The sequence below is a fragment of the Phocoena sinus genome, chromosome 6 (assembly GCF_008692025.1).
Source record: "Phocoena sinus isolate mPhoSin1 chromosome 6, mPhoSin1.pri, whole genome shotgun sequence".
NCBI lineage: Eukaryota > Metazoa > Chordata > Mammalia > Artiodactyla > Phocoenidae > Phocoena > Phocoena sinus.
The window spans coordinates 27,738,986-27,754,465 of NC_045768.1; the positions used below are offsets into that span (position 1 = coordinate 27,738,986).

The window sequence follows — 15,480 nt, forward strand, 5'->3', positions numbered from 1 at the left end:
AACATCTGGGCTCTCTTTATTGGGCCTCCCCCCAATTATCCACGGTACCTTCTCCAACAAGGCTATAAAAGTGTGGGCTCAATCCTATGTGTATGGGAAAAGGAACTTCATTTTCAGAAAGCAATGATAAATAAAATACAGGAGACAAAACGAAAGGTGTGAGTTGACGCCATCATCTTGGTGCCAGCTATGGCTTCATCTCTAGCAGAGCACTAAGCTTACAACTGCCGAATGTGTGTGATAGCACTAAAAATGTCCCTTCTTGCACTAGGAGATCATACTCTTATACCCTGTTTTCTCAAAGTTCAGAAAAGTCTCTGGAACTCATTTATTCAGTACCACCATGACCCCTATCATCTTAAACACTTCAAACAGATGGGTGCCTATCCAGCTCTGAAACATTTCTCAGGAACAAGGGTTAAAAAATTCCACTGGTAACTGGTACTTATGCTTAGCCTGTCATGGCAGGAAGTATTCTAATGTCTTCAATATGTTGACCTCATTTCAAATAAAATTCCTATGAAAACAAGAGACATGAAGCTCCAGTGGTAACCAGTTCCCATATCGCAACGCTTCATATTCCCAAAGAGAGCTACCAGGTATGAGTTCAGAATCACTCTCCCTAAACCTTTGCTCCCATATTTGATTTACTACTATTTTGATGCTTCCCTTGAATCTTCAGACATCATGCCTACCTAATGAGGATGCAAAATGGACAAAACCTGTAAAAGAAAGACCAACTTGTAATTTGTATATACATCTCAGGACTGCTGGGACTAAACTGCTGACTAATGTTTAGCTTGGAATGAGCTGAAAACTTTGGATGTTTGCACCTGGTTACTGACCATCCTGACATGATGTGATTTGTTTCCTTCCTGTAGTATGACTGCACATATCCTTTTTGAGATTCTTAGAGTTTTATATCACTGCCTCAGTCTTTTTTAGTCCAAATATTCATTGATTAACTAATCATTCATTCAGAAAACAGTTAAAGACCACCTACTGTAGACCAGGCACTGTGATAGTTTCTGGAGAGACAAAAATAAGTCTTGCCTTTAAGGACATAAAAGTCTAAAGGATGAGATGAAGTGAACAGACAACTCCCATATAGTGTTCTTAGTGTTTTCACAGAGGTATGAACTGGTGTTGTGGAAAGTCAGAGGAGGGGCTGGGGTAATGAGGGAAAGTTCCTTAGAGGTGATGCTCAGGAAGAATCATTAAGGATCAGTAAGAGTCAGTCAAGCATTGGAAGGAAGTTATTCCCTGAACATTTTGGAAACTGCGAGAGCAAAAGGTACCTGTGGGAACTGAAAACAGAGCTGAGGTTAGCCCATATCTCTGAGAATAAGCTATTTAGTGACAGATACAAAATGTAATGATGATTATCTTTAGTGCATCCATCAACTTTTTTGATGAAGATGACTTGGTCCCAAACCAAATTTTAAAGGACATAATTTTTCAGAATGTTGTGGCTGTTACTAATTATTTTAATAATAACCTTCCAAATGCTTTACATCCATAGAGTATGATGAGCTACAAGAATGTATTTTGCTAATGAAATGTCATACCTACTTTATCATATTAACCATAAAACTCCAATAAAGCAAACTCCAGGCAAGCTCAACACCATCACCACAGGACTCCTACCCTTTGACTACCCGTGAGTGAATGGAAAGTGCAATGCTACCCTGCAATCACTTAAAGGTAAATGGTGAGAAAGTCAATTTTTATCTTTGGTCCATTAGATGAGGGCATCAGTACATTAGAATTGATTTTCAGCGACTGGAGAAAAGTGGTTAAAAAACAAACAAACAAACAAACCCAGATGAACAGAGTACTTCACAGCGAGAGTCCTACATGCTCAGATACAGAAAGACAGACCCACTCCGCTAAGAACTGTTACCCCATAAGTATCAATCCCTCCATTTGACCTTAGAAACAGCACCTCCTTTGATAATATTTTCCAGGCCAGTATCATAGTCTTCCGCAGTTAGACAAAAAACGAAAACAAAAAAAACCCCACGGCCTACAGAGCATGCTAGTTTTGAACAATAGTAGACAGTTGCAAAAAGGAGCAAGTGTCACAACAGCTTTTCACTAAACCTTTCAAAAAGCATTGAAAGAATTAAAGAACTATGGCTAGAGTAGACAGATTCTCAGAGAAGATCAAAGATGAAAGGATGTGAATTAAGGGATAAGAGATAAATGTCTTTCCTGAAAGATGGACACTAATAATATTTTATCAATGTACTACAATTAATTAATAATAAGCCTTGGTAAGAACATATATTACGTTTAAAAACCAGAATATGATTGAAACAGTTATACGTGATCAAGGTACAATGTATAACACCATGAGAAAAACAAAACATCTTTCACTTAAGTTCAATAACTTTATCTTGGAAGAAGAAACAATGAACCTATCTTTGAAAGTGAATGTTAAATGTATTTTTAAAACATTTTACCTTGGCGCCGGGTGGGGGATGAATTGGGAGACTGGGATTGGCATATATACACTAATATGTATAAAACAGATTAACTAATAAGAACCTGCTGTATAGCACAGGGAACTCCACTGTACAGTAGAAATTAACACAACATTGTAAAACAACTATAACCCAATTAAAAAAAAAGAAACATAGAAAGGATATGACAATTAAAAACAAACAAACAAAAAAATAAAAAACCAAAAAAACATTTTACCTGATTTAAATAATTTAGGCACTTTTCAAGACACCAAAGGCAACAAATGCAAGATTTCAGCACACATCGAGCACAAGCATTTTCCTGGAAAGAATGAAAAATGGAAATAATTAAAGACCAAAGAATCAAACCGTATTATATAGAATATTCTAAATTTTAGAAAAATAAAAATTAAGAAAAATCACAACCTATGCTTCAAAGCCTCCACACTCACCCTTTTTTTCCTCAAAATGTAATGGCTGAATTATTTTTAATCAGTTCAATTCAACATTTACTTAGTACCTATTGCATACAAGATATAAGGTATATGAGACCAACAAGGAACTTATAATCTAGTAGGAGAAAAAAAAAGCGCTAAACATAACAACAATTAGAATCAGAATATGATATAGATACTAGTGCTATGAGAGTGGAGAAGAGAGAGAGAAGACATCACTTGGGAGGTGAGAGGACTCCGGGGAGGCTTCTAGGAAGAGGGGGCATTTGAGCTAAGCTATGTAGAAATGCATGGTATTTCTGCAGTCAAGGACAGAAAGGAGGTTCCAAGGAAGAAAGTGTGTTCAGTCCACACAGAGGAAGAGAAGCACAAGACATTTGGGGAAACTACAGAGTGCAAGAGTGGGAGACAAAAGGGAAGAATTAGATTCTACTAGGCAAGGACTTTGAAAAAAACATTTGCACTTGGACTTAATATCGCTGGGAACTTTGCTACGTGCAGAACTGAAGTTCTGGAATTTGCCCACAGAAAGTCCAGAAAAGGGTTTTTCCTTACCTTTCCTTTGAGCTGACTGTGAATGTACATAAGGATCATTCGTGGAATTTTGACTAATGTGATAATGAAAGATCCTTTCGCCACAGTACCAAGGTGATAACGAATAAGGCGATTCACCGATGCCAAAATAGGTGTAAATGGCAAATTCCTTTTATCCCTATATAAGAGACCAAGATGGAAATACAGAAATGGTTTAGAGTCCAAAAGAGTGAAAAATTAGTTCATTTTTCTTATTCTAGCTCTATGACAAAATGGCAAAGTAATATAAACGCTACAGATGTACCATGTAAAATCAATGTTTCGTTTCTTTATGGTAGTTTCATGGGGTTCTTACGCTGTAACACTTTAAGTTAAATAAAACTGTGCTTTGAAAGCTCTTATTAGCAAATAGTTATGGGGTTAATTGTAGAATCAGATAATGGAACTTAAAAAGATGTTAGGCCTGGCACCTCATTATAATAGAAAACTATAAGGCCTATTGTAGTGTATATTCAGCTATGAAGTTAGGAAAGGAAGTCACAATACTTGCTCTGATCCATACACATTAAAAAGACTTGTTATCCTTTGATGGACGTTTATATAAAGCAAAAGTACATAAGACACTACTACAAGATTCGTTCTTCTGCTAAATGTAATTTAAGTGTAGCATGACCTGCGGTTCTAATTAATTTTTTGAGAAAGCTACAGAAGAGTATAAAGAATAAAATAATAACCTCCCATTTTCCTACCTCACAGAATGATTTTGTTATATTCACTTCCAATTACTTTTTAAAGAAATGGAACTCTTACCGTTCTCAGTTCCATTTCCTTTAGACAAAACCACTTAGATGATCTTAAGTTTTCTTTCTTTCTTTCTTTTTTTAATTAACCTACAACACTATGTTAGTTCTGGGTGTACAACATAGTGATTCAATATTTCTATACATTACAAAATGATAACCACAATAAGTCTAGCTATCATCGGTCACTATACAGAGTTACTATCTTTCTCTTCCTGACTTATTTCACTTAGCATAATACCCTCTAGGTCCATCCATGTAGTTACAAGTTAAGTTATTATCTTTCTCTGTCTGACTTATTTCACTTAGCATAATACCCTCTAGGTCCATCCACGTAGTTACAAGTTAAGTTTTCTGACAAGTATAAATTCTCACCTAGTAAAATAGTATGTTACCACAGCTCCTGCCACAGTCATCTGTTGACAGGCTAGAATAAATTCACTGATCCAAATCAGACCCACCACATGGTACCACCACATGTATTGCAGAGGCCCAGAAACTTTGAACTCCACAAAGCCTTGGTCATTCTTAACAGCGCTGCCTAGGAAAATATCAAAGAAGGAAAGAAGGAGCACATAAAGCATAAACCAATAAGTACGGCTATTAAATCTAAGAGATTAATCTAATTTCCAACAATACGTCCCTATCCCCAAACCACTGACTTCATGATCACAGTGCTATTACATTAAGGGACCCTCAAAGCCATCATATATAGCTTTTAAAAGTTCTATTTGAATATAGTTTTTTGTTTTAATATTTATTTATTTATCTATTTGGCTGCACTGGGTCTTAATTGCGGCACATAGGATCTTCGTTGCCGCGTGTGGGATCTTTAGTTGAGGTATGTGGGATCTAGTTCTCTGACCAGGGATCGAACCTGGGCCCCCTGCATTGGGAGCTCAGAGTCTTAGCCACTGGACCACCAGGGAAGTCCCTGAATATAGTTCCTACCACATTATCAGTTATTTAGTGTAGGCATGAATTTTCAAACACTTCAATTTTTTTTCAGAGGTATTAATTACGTGTCCAATAATTATAGACCTAAATTATTAGCAAAGTACAGAAATTAATATTATTTTCAATTGGTGATGGTGTGCTGAATGGCCAAAGAAGTTACATATAAGCTTACTATCCTTATACCACTCCTCATAATTAATTCCATTTAGACATACATAACCTTTGATATTAAGTATGGCTACAAGCAAGTCTTGAGAGCCTAACTGTGAACTGTATCACTACTAGCTCTACATAGGTTCAGGTCATTTCCAAACTAGAAAGTCCCAAGGAAGCAAGTTGATCTTTGGCTATAACTGGAGTCTGAGGCAATTCCAGAGCAGCACTGCATTCATTAGTTCATCTCAGAATGAATCCAAATGTCTGAGTCAGTACAGGAACTTACTTCAAATCCATAACCATCTTGAAACTGGATATGATTTCAGGCCCTACCTGGTTTAGACTCATTTTGCTGGGATGTTCTAAAAATCATGAACGGGGAATATGTTATTGAAGAGCCGAGCCATAACCATTGCTAATTCTGACGGTTGTTAGACCTTAGTCCATAAATGTCTTAAGAATTATATCTCTCTGATGTTTTAAAATATTTTAATGCAAATCAGTTTCATTACTAAAAGAAAGAAGCAACATGTCTTCTTACCGGTAGTGCCAAGAAAGAGAAGTGTCATGATCCAATACACCCAAAACAGAACAAGAGCAAGGAAAGTCCAAAAGGGTTGGAAGACTAGCAGTGGCAAGTGAATGAAAACCTTGCCAGCCACGTGGAACAAGGCGATGGTGAGAGCAACCCGCTTGCGCATGACTAACATTATGAGGAACAAGATAACCTGTAGGAGAGAACACATGGAAAGATTCCAGCTACTGTTTCAAGCAGTAAAAACAGAAACTGAACAATGGTGGAAAATTTTTAACATAACCTTTCATTCCAAAATGGGGATGTGTCATTCTCTGAATCCCAATAACGCTTTAACAGTCTGTATCTCTCTTGCAGCCCTTATTTTTCATTATATATTGAAAATGTCTTTTAAAGCTAAACATAAAAGAGTTTCTCAACTTATTAATATATCCTAGATGTATTAATTCTTCTACTTTCCCTTTTTCCACTCGTTATGAATCAAAACGTGTTGCTTGTCATCAGGATGAGACTCTTAATTTATTTAAATAGATACATGCTTGCCACTCTGAAAATAGGGGAAAAGACGATATGCTATGACCACAAAAGCACAGAGAACTTATACCTCATCTCCCTTGTTGGACCAAAAGCACCTTACAAGCAGGGTCCATGTCAAATTTATCCTTTGTCCCTCCCCACTCTGCCCTGGCACCTGGCGCAGAGAACTGTACTTAAAAGATGATGAATAAATATTTGTACAATGATAGCAAACAAAAATCTTTTGGCACCAATGGTTTTACGATGGCTTTATTTTTGGTTTCTGATGCTCAATGAAAAGCTTGGGATTGCTCCAAAAAGTGGACTGAGATTTTTTTCCCCCTTTTTTCAGAGAGGAGAAGGAGATGAACCAAAGATATGAATATAGATTATTGAACCACATGTTAATGAATCATTTTCCTGCAGTTATTATAATAATTATACTAGTTAGTGAAGCTCACCTCTCTTTTTAAAATAATGTTGTTAAAAGTTTAAAAGGGAAAAATGGGAAATAATTAGTGAATACGTAGATGGAATGACACTAGGTAGCCTATTTCTTAATAGACTTTTCTATAATTACACTATCTCATGACAATAAGATGTATGTTCTTACCAGAAAATGATAATTAATACTCTAGGTGAAAATTCCCTCTCAAAAAGCAGGCAGCACAGAATAAAATGTCACATAAAATAGCACTCATAATTTAGGGGAGCCTTCTGAAGCCTTCTGAGTATGTCATACACTGTGGGGCAGAGATTTCATCCAATCGGGATCATGGTTAGGCATGCAATGGCTAAGCATGAGTTTCTGCTTCATTAATGATCTATAAATTAAAACATAAACCTGAAAGATACACCAAGGCCTGTACTCACTGTGAACACTGTAGCTGAAATGGCATAGATGAGGAGGGCCCGAAGATTGTCTTCAGCTACCTGAAGCTGTTCAGGGATAACTGTTTCTTTGGGAGACTTTCTTTGCTTTGCATATAGCCACCATAGTACACCTGTGCCACCTGGAGACAAAAAAAAAACAATTGTTTTTGCAATAACTGGCACAAGAAAATGTATAACATAAATCCTCAATTTTCTGGCCCCTTCCTATACATCAACGTGGACTAACACAGCAACAATCCATTTGGCTGGGAGGTGCGTGGCTGTAACTTTTTGCCAGCATAAGGGGAACGCCAATGACTCCACTTACATCTTCCACATTAGGCACTTACAAATCTCTCACTGTAACAAATAAACTTCCTTTAACTGTATTTATTATCAACTCTGAAGCTGAGAGAGAGCCAGCAAGGACAGACACCCCTGAGAGGAACTGGTCACAAAGACAGCCTCAGCGCCTGCTTAAACTACGGAGCCTGTGGGAAGCAAGCAAGGGTTACAGAAATCAGCAATGAAGCTGAGGAAGGCAAAGATCTTCTCTGTTGTACACTAACCCCAGTGCCTAGTGAGGAGACACTCGTGCAGTTGATGAAATATTTGTACCATGAATAAATGACGATCAAATGAGTGGTTCCCACCAAAGGTAGGAACAAAGATAGGATATCTTTTAGCTAGTGGGAAGCAGCCGCATAGCACAGGGAGATCAGCTCGGTGCTTTGTGACCGCCTGGAGGGGTGGGATAGGGAGGGTGGGAGGGAGGGAGACGCAAGAGGGAAAAGATACGGGAACATATGTGTATGTATAACTGATTCACTGTGTTATAAAGCAGAAACTAACACACCATTGTAAAGCAATTATACCCCAATAAAGATGTAAAAAAAAAAAAAAAGATAGGAAATCTTTGATAGCTGGAGAGCAGTGGGCACTAGGGATGGGAATTTTTATCTCTATGACTGGTTCAGAGATTCTGAGATCTAGACTGAAGAGGGAGGCAGACCTGCCTCCATATAAGAGAGCTGGTTTGGACACCTTCATTCAACCCACTCGACAAACACTTTGAGTGCCTACAGCACCTACTGTTCTAGGGGCTGGGGATAGAACGGTGAAAAACCAACATCAACTCTCATGCAGCGTATATAGTAACGGGGAAACAAAAAAAAACAAGGAAACAAGTGAAAATAGAGTATATTAAATCTAAGAAAAAAGCTGCCAGTAAGGGATAGAAAGTGCTAGCGCTGGGAAAGCATTACAATTTTATATAAGCAAGGCCTCACTGGGGTGAGACGATATTGGAGCAAAAGAATCAAAGACAGGGAGAAAGCAATCTACGAACCTATCTAAGAGTGTTCCAGGCAAGAGGAAACAGCAAGTTCTAAGATGCTGATATGGGCCATGCCTGGCAGGCAAGAAAAGAGGAGGCCACTAGAGCTACAGCAATGAGCAATGGGGAAAGCAGTAAGAGATGTGTGCAGAGAGGGAGCTGGGCACCAGATCATACTGCAAGGCCTTGTAGGCCACGGTAAGGAAGTGGAAGATTCAGAGTAGTGATGTGTATGTATCGGTGGATGAGATGAATGCCTGGGAGAGAAGCAACTGGGCTGAGATCTATGCAAATCAACCTGACCTCCACGTGCACTCAAGTCAAGAGTGAATAATAGTGTCAAAGGGAAATTCCAACTACCTGTTGGCAAATATTAAGCATGAATTTTTCTTCTATGGAAGATGATTAAACAAACCAAAACAACCATGAGTCTATGAAGAATATTTCAGAGAAAGGGAAAGGCTACTTCCATTTTGGAATCTTAAAGGTACAAGAAAACTGTTTGGAAAACTGTTTAATATCCTCAAAAAATGGGATAAAATACGTTCTCTACAAACAGAAATAAAAAGTTGAGAGAAAGCCTGAAGTTCAAGGAAAATAGAATGAGATAATAATGATGACATCAAGGGCATTGTTCATAACATCCACAGTAGATATCATTAATTAAACATTTAAACTTGTGTCAGGAATTAGCACAAAGAGTTGCAACCACATTTAAACACAATGCTATTAAGTGGGTATTATTAGCTCCACTTTGCAAATGATGAAATTGAAATTTAGGAAATTTCAGCAGCATGCCAAATGTCACATACTTGGTAAGTGGGAGAGCTGGGATTCAAATCTACTTTTATTATAAAAGCTATCCATCTGTTATGAACTGAATGCTGTGTCTCCCCAAAACCCATCTACTGAAATCCTAATCCCCAATATGGTATATTTGGAGGTGGGGCCTTTAGAAGATGATGAGACCATAAATGTGGAGCCCTCATGAATGGGATTAGTGCCCTTATAAAAGAGACCCCAGAAAGCTCCTTCCCTCTTCTGCTATGTGAGGACACAGCAATCAGATGGCCGGAAACAGGAAGATGGCCCTCACCAGATGCCGAATCTGCTGGTGCCTTGATCTTAGACTCCCCAGCCTCCAGAACTGTGAGAAATAAATGTTTGTTGTTTATAAGGCATCCAGTCTTGTGGTACTTTGTTACAGCAGCCCAAACTGACTAAGACATCATCTAAACACAGAATTAGATTTGAAGGCTACAAACTGAAATGAAAAGGAAGATGGCTGAGAGAAGGAAGACCTACAAATAAGATGAAATTGGGATAACAAAATTAACTAGTCAAGTACAGACTGACACCAAGGAAAACAAAATCAGTGATATGGTAGATAAACTCGAAGAGTTCTTCCTCAAAGTAAAGAAAATGACAAAAGGATTAAAATGATAATTTAGGAGATGATAGCAGGAGAGTAAGAAGGATCTTAAAGAGAAAACCACCAGGATGGAAACAAGAAACAAGTATAGAAATAAAGTAAACTTTTCAAAGTTGAAAAAGATTCCCCAAAAAAAGAGATCATAGGCAAACTGAGTTAAGATTCTGAACTAGACAAAAATTTTAAGTTGTAAGGATAAGTTAAAAATTATATAAACATCTAGGTAAGTGAGATAGGTTATGGGCACAGGAACAAAATTTAGACTGGTCTCAAAGTTCTCTGAAATGAAGTACAGACATAAGGCAATATACTGTATCTTAAGACTTTTATATGCAACAAATTCAATATTCACATGTGAAGGCAAAGGCAATCTTAGATAACCAAGAATTCAGAATATTACAACCCGTAAGTCTTTCATGAATAAGTTACTTGAACTCAGATTCCAGTCAAAACAAATATGAACTGAAATTTAGAACTCACGAATGAACGTTTATAAAAACAGGACCAGTATAACTGAATCACTTTGCTGTACACCTGAAACTAACACAATATTGTAAATCAACTATACTCCAATATAAAATAAAAATTAAAAAAAAATAAAAATAAAAACAGGACCAGTAGTTCTCACTAAAATCAGGACAGGAGAACTTAAACAAATATAATTATGAAACTCCTCAAGGCAAAGGTAAGCAAGATTCTTTGAAAAGATATAGTACAACAAATAATATTTTAAGTTTAATAATAACCTGAATAACGAACACTCAGAATATTTAACAAGAGCTAAAAAGTGCGAGTGGGCAGAAGAGAGTAGGATTAGACAGGAAGGAAAGTTTATGCTAAATTTAAAGGGGGGGGGACCTCAACAAGTATTGTTTCATTTCAGCCTTTAATAATTATAGAATTCTAGACTGAAGAATATTTTCTGAAAATGTATGGGTTACCAACTGAAGAAGTGAAAATAAAATTATACCATCCAAAGCCAGGGTGAAAATAACCAAAGAAAACACAATTCCATACAGCAAAGATAGGGAAAACAAAATAAGAAAGCATAAATTTAAGGAAAACATAAAACAGATGACATCAGTAAGACCAAACATACCAGGTAAACGTAATGGTGGCAAATTCTCCTACTGAAAGAGTTTCATATTGGGTTAAAACGTTTTTATACTATATATATATACACACACACACACACACACACACACACATGCATACATATATATATGAATATCAAGGTCTGGATTCCAAATGCTAACACTGGTGAACTGAAGGTGGGTCCCTATAATTATGACATTTTTAAAGGCAAAAGTAAATACTCTTTAAAGAGAAGATGTAGCATGTGAAATAAAACTTTTATTTTCTTTCCTATATTTCTATTTTCTACCATGGAAGTAGTTAGATACCATGAGTAGGTATGACATTTACAATTGGGAGGGGGAAATTTTTTTTTAAAGACAATAAACACAGAAAACCCAGAAGGTTTCATTAGAAACACTAAAATGAAAACAAAATAGAATGTCAATAGACAGAAAAATGAGTAACAAAATTTTAAACACACCCCCACCCCGACAGAGTTATCCTGCCAGGAACACTTTTCAACCAGAAAGAATTTCAACACCTTAGAATGGCTGATTTAGGCCTTAAAAAAGTGCAGGATAAAAAGAAAGGGTCCCTTCATTTGCCAGGCAGGGAGCACTGGAAGAATCAAGTGAAAATTCAAAAGCAGGAGCAGAACAGAGGCTCAATTCCTTTCTTTTCAGTTGTACTCTCCCCCTCCAACTGATATTGACAGAAAAACGTTAGTCCCCTTTTAAAAATATCACTTGCTCTCATTCCAAAAGCCACTGACCTTCCTATTTTATTTGATTTAGTGATCTCACAGTGAACTAACTTAAATGTAATCCACTTACCTGTCTTTACATTTTATCAATGAATTCACAGGCCTTACAAGAGGAAAATTATTTAAAATAACCAAAATAGTTCTGAATTGAGGGACTGTTAAAGGCAAACTTGAACTCTCAATTCTAATTACTAAAAAACAAAGGAATAAGCAGCTTACCAAGTGAACCCAGGATGAGCAGAATTGTTAAGATCCACACAAGTATTCTTGATATATACCTGATTATCACCATCAAAATCATGGACAGAACTGCAGGGAAGATAAAGAACACACAGAATATCATTTGAAAACTTTAGAAAATATAAAGAGAAACTCTTTCAATTGTTTTCTCCTAGGGAAATAATTTGTTGCTATTGACAAGTTCATGACTCCAGTTTAGGTAAGAAAGGAAACTGGCTGCTTTTGTACTTTGACTTTGGTACTTGTACCACTTGAACAGCATCACTTAAAACCAAAGGCACCTAACTGGGTTTATAAATGACAGAAAAGAATACATGCAAATGTATATGGTGACTCAAAAACAGCACAGAACTGTTGTGGATTTGCCACAGGAAGACATCAGAACTCACATGCAAACATAGATGCCGACACACAAAGTGTAGAGAATGACATGCCGTGTTGGTGACCGGGAAAATTACCACATGTAGACAGACATCAGTTAAATTAGGTGCTACACTTCCTTGAGTCACCTATGCATTTCAGGACCAACTTCTCTGATGTTTGGTCAACAAGCCAGAAGGTATATTATCTTTTTCTAGTTGTTTCTCCTCTAAAACTCCAAGAAATGGTCTGACTCTATAGAATAATATCCTGAAAACTACTGAAGCCAAAATTCCTCTGACATTACTTCTCAACTGAGGTCAGGGGTCCTGACTAAGAAGCTCTCCAAAAAAGGAGCAAAGATTAGTTTGAGTTATTTAACCAACTCCTCTACCCACCCCAAGCTAAATTCCAACATGCCAAAATCTTGAATGAAAATCTCAAAAGAAACTGAGAAGATTTAACCCTTGCATGGGGAAATTCATTTCTGAAATCATCATTTGTTCATCTTTAATTATCTAAAGTTCCATTTCACAAACAAATGAATAAAGATCTTAAACCTCAAAAGTAAACCATTCTAATAAAAAATGGAATTGCAATGGCCTAACAACATTATTAACACTATTTTAGGTTTGGATTTTTTTTTTCTTGGTTCAAGTATTCAACTATTTCAGAAATCAAAAAAATTTTAAATAAAGCTAGACTAATAATCAAGTTTCCTTGGACCGTTTGCAAAGCCAAATAAACAGTTGGGATCTGTGACTAGGTAACATTATTAAGGTACTCACATTTGCAATAAATGTACAGGAACCAAAAACAGATGGGAGCGTTTCAAATATCACAGAAATAGCTTTTCATATGGACAGCATTATTTCAACTGAGTCAAGTACTACCTAAGCAAAAAGAAAATACTCTCTAATGACAAGACAGAAATATAGCTAGACTTCTCAATGACTATAATTGGTGTTAACAGGCATAAACACTCATTTTACTTATATAACAAAATAGTTGTTTGGTTCCTACTACAGTTTACTTCTCCCAACTAAAAAAGTCTATAAATTCTGATATGGCTACATATAGTTCTAGGATAATATAGGGAATTTACATCTTGAAAATAAAATTTATTTGCTTTTATTTATTTTATTATCTATTTATTGACCAAAAAACTAAATGGCTAACAAGTGGAGATTTCCTACTTTTTCAAGCAATACAGATATTAATTGTAGCAATGAAAAAAATTACATAATCCAAACATAATATATCAGAAATCTTGCTCTTTGATGGAAATATAAAAGAGAATATGTAGCCTCTTTTTATAAGCAAGTAAGCCTTTTGGAATCAAAACTAAAAACAAAGGGGTGCTGATAATAGAAACCTCCTATTATCATATTAAAGGTTATTATAGCCTTTGTAATCAAAGTTTGGGAATACACCAGTTTTCTCCAATGAGAGAAAAAGAAGGGAAATGAGTTTCAGATATATTATATTCTTTTAAAAATATGTATCTATTTATAACTATATATATTCTGAAACAATTATTTTGGCTATGGGAAGTTAAACAATTTACAAGTATCCCCAGCAGTATTCATATTTTGGTTAAAAGAACAGTCTTCTACTGCAGTACTATGCAATAGCTAATAATGAGAAAAACAATTACCTAGTGATAACAAGCAAAGTCCCAATATAATTTCTTTGCTGGTCATTACTCCACTAATCAGCCTGTGTAAGACACTATTGTCACTGACAAAGGTGATCAGGGCCTCTGCAAACTTGGCATAGCAGGAAATGTTCACAGGAGCACAGCGATGGAAGAATGGAATAGGTGCACTGGTGACACAAGAAAAAAAAAATCAGAAAAAAAATTACTCCTACTTAATATAAATGCCACATCAAACACACAAATGAAAGGTGAATATGACTGCAATACAGTCCACCCTCCACACATCATATGGGAGCTAAGAGCTGTGAGCTTAATGCTATGAAGATGACCGTCATGGGGCATGATGCACATCTTACCACAAGCCTTATCAGAGGGTGGAGTGCATATTCCAACAGAAGACATTACCCTCCCCTTCTGAAAAGAAACACACACACATATACACACACATACACACATACACAACTACTAAAAGCAAAACCAAACACTTAAACTCCTCAGCCTACACATCTATCAATCAAGGGGCAGATGGCAAAACTTACAAACATATACTTCATTGAACCGAAAATGAATTTTTGCCATAAGCTATCTAAAAATAAAAACAAACATACTTTTGCTTGAAACATGCCACCATTAATAGAGTATTTCTTCTCTCAGAACAGCATACAAAACCTTAGATTAAAAAAGGTATTTGGGGCACAAGCTTAATAATTCATACAAAGTAGTCATACCAAGACATCAACATACAGCATAATATGCAGCTATTTGAAACAATAACTTTGAATACTAATGTATGGAAGAACTTACAATTTAATAGTACAAGGGAGAAAACCCCAAAATTGATATCTAATGTGATGATTACATCTCTGTATAAAAGATATATACATAAGAATGAGAACAGGAAAAAATATAAAGAAATGAAAAATCTCTGATTTGTTAGAGTCATGGGATTCTGGGCCATTTTCTTTTCTTTTTGTATGTTATTATTATTATGAGATTATTTGTGTCCAAAAAAGAGGAAATCAATTATATCAGGTTTATACTGACTGCAGCTTTCACTTGTGAAGGAACATAGCTATGTATAAACCATGACATAAATATAGCTTGTTATAACATGGTTCTATTTTAGCTTCTGAGAACATGTATGCACTAATCAGTGAGAGATTTTAAGCAAAGCTCTATGAACATGTCCTCAGTTGTGACTTATTTGGATTCTAAAAGAGCCCATACATGCACCTATGCACAAACACACATTTATGTGTGCATTAAGTTAAAATTTAGTCATTACTAACACGAATCCCACATTGTCAGAATTATTTGTAGG

The 15,480-nt window shown here is 36.2% G+C and overlaps 1 protein-coding gene across 3 annotated transcripts in view; it reads right to left on the bottom strand.

Annotated features, from left to right (window-relative positions):
• The window catches only part of SLC44A1 (solute carrier family 44 member 1), a 219,178-nt gene that overhangs the window by 82,252 nt on the left and 121,446 nt on the right, over positions 1-15,480 (bottom strand). For all 3 annotated transcript variants that reach the window (XM_032635150.1, XM_032635149.1, XM_032635148.1), the window contains exons 6-12: positions 14,157-14,326; positions 12,119-12,208; positions 7,292-7,431; positions 5,909-6,095; positions 4,630-4,795; positions 3,476-3,632; positions 2,704-2,787 (exon numbers count right to left, since the gene is read on the bottom strand). In XM_032635150.1, the coding sequence (XP_032491041.1) occupies positions 2,704-2,787; positions 3,476-3,632; positions 4,630-4,795; positions 5,909-6,095; positions 7,292-7,431; positions 12,119-12,208; positions 14,157-14,326 (994 nt within the window). The remainder of the gene's footprint in view (positions 1-2,703; positions 2,788-3,475; positions 3,633-4,629; positions 4,796-5,908; positions 6,096-7,291; positions 7,432-12,118; positions 12,209-14,156; positions 14,327-15,480) is intronic.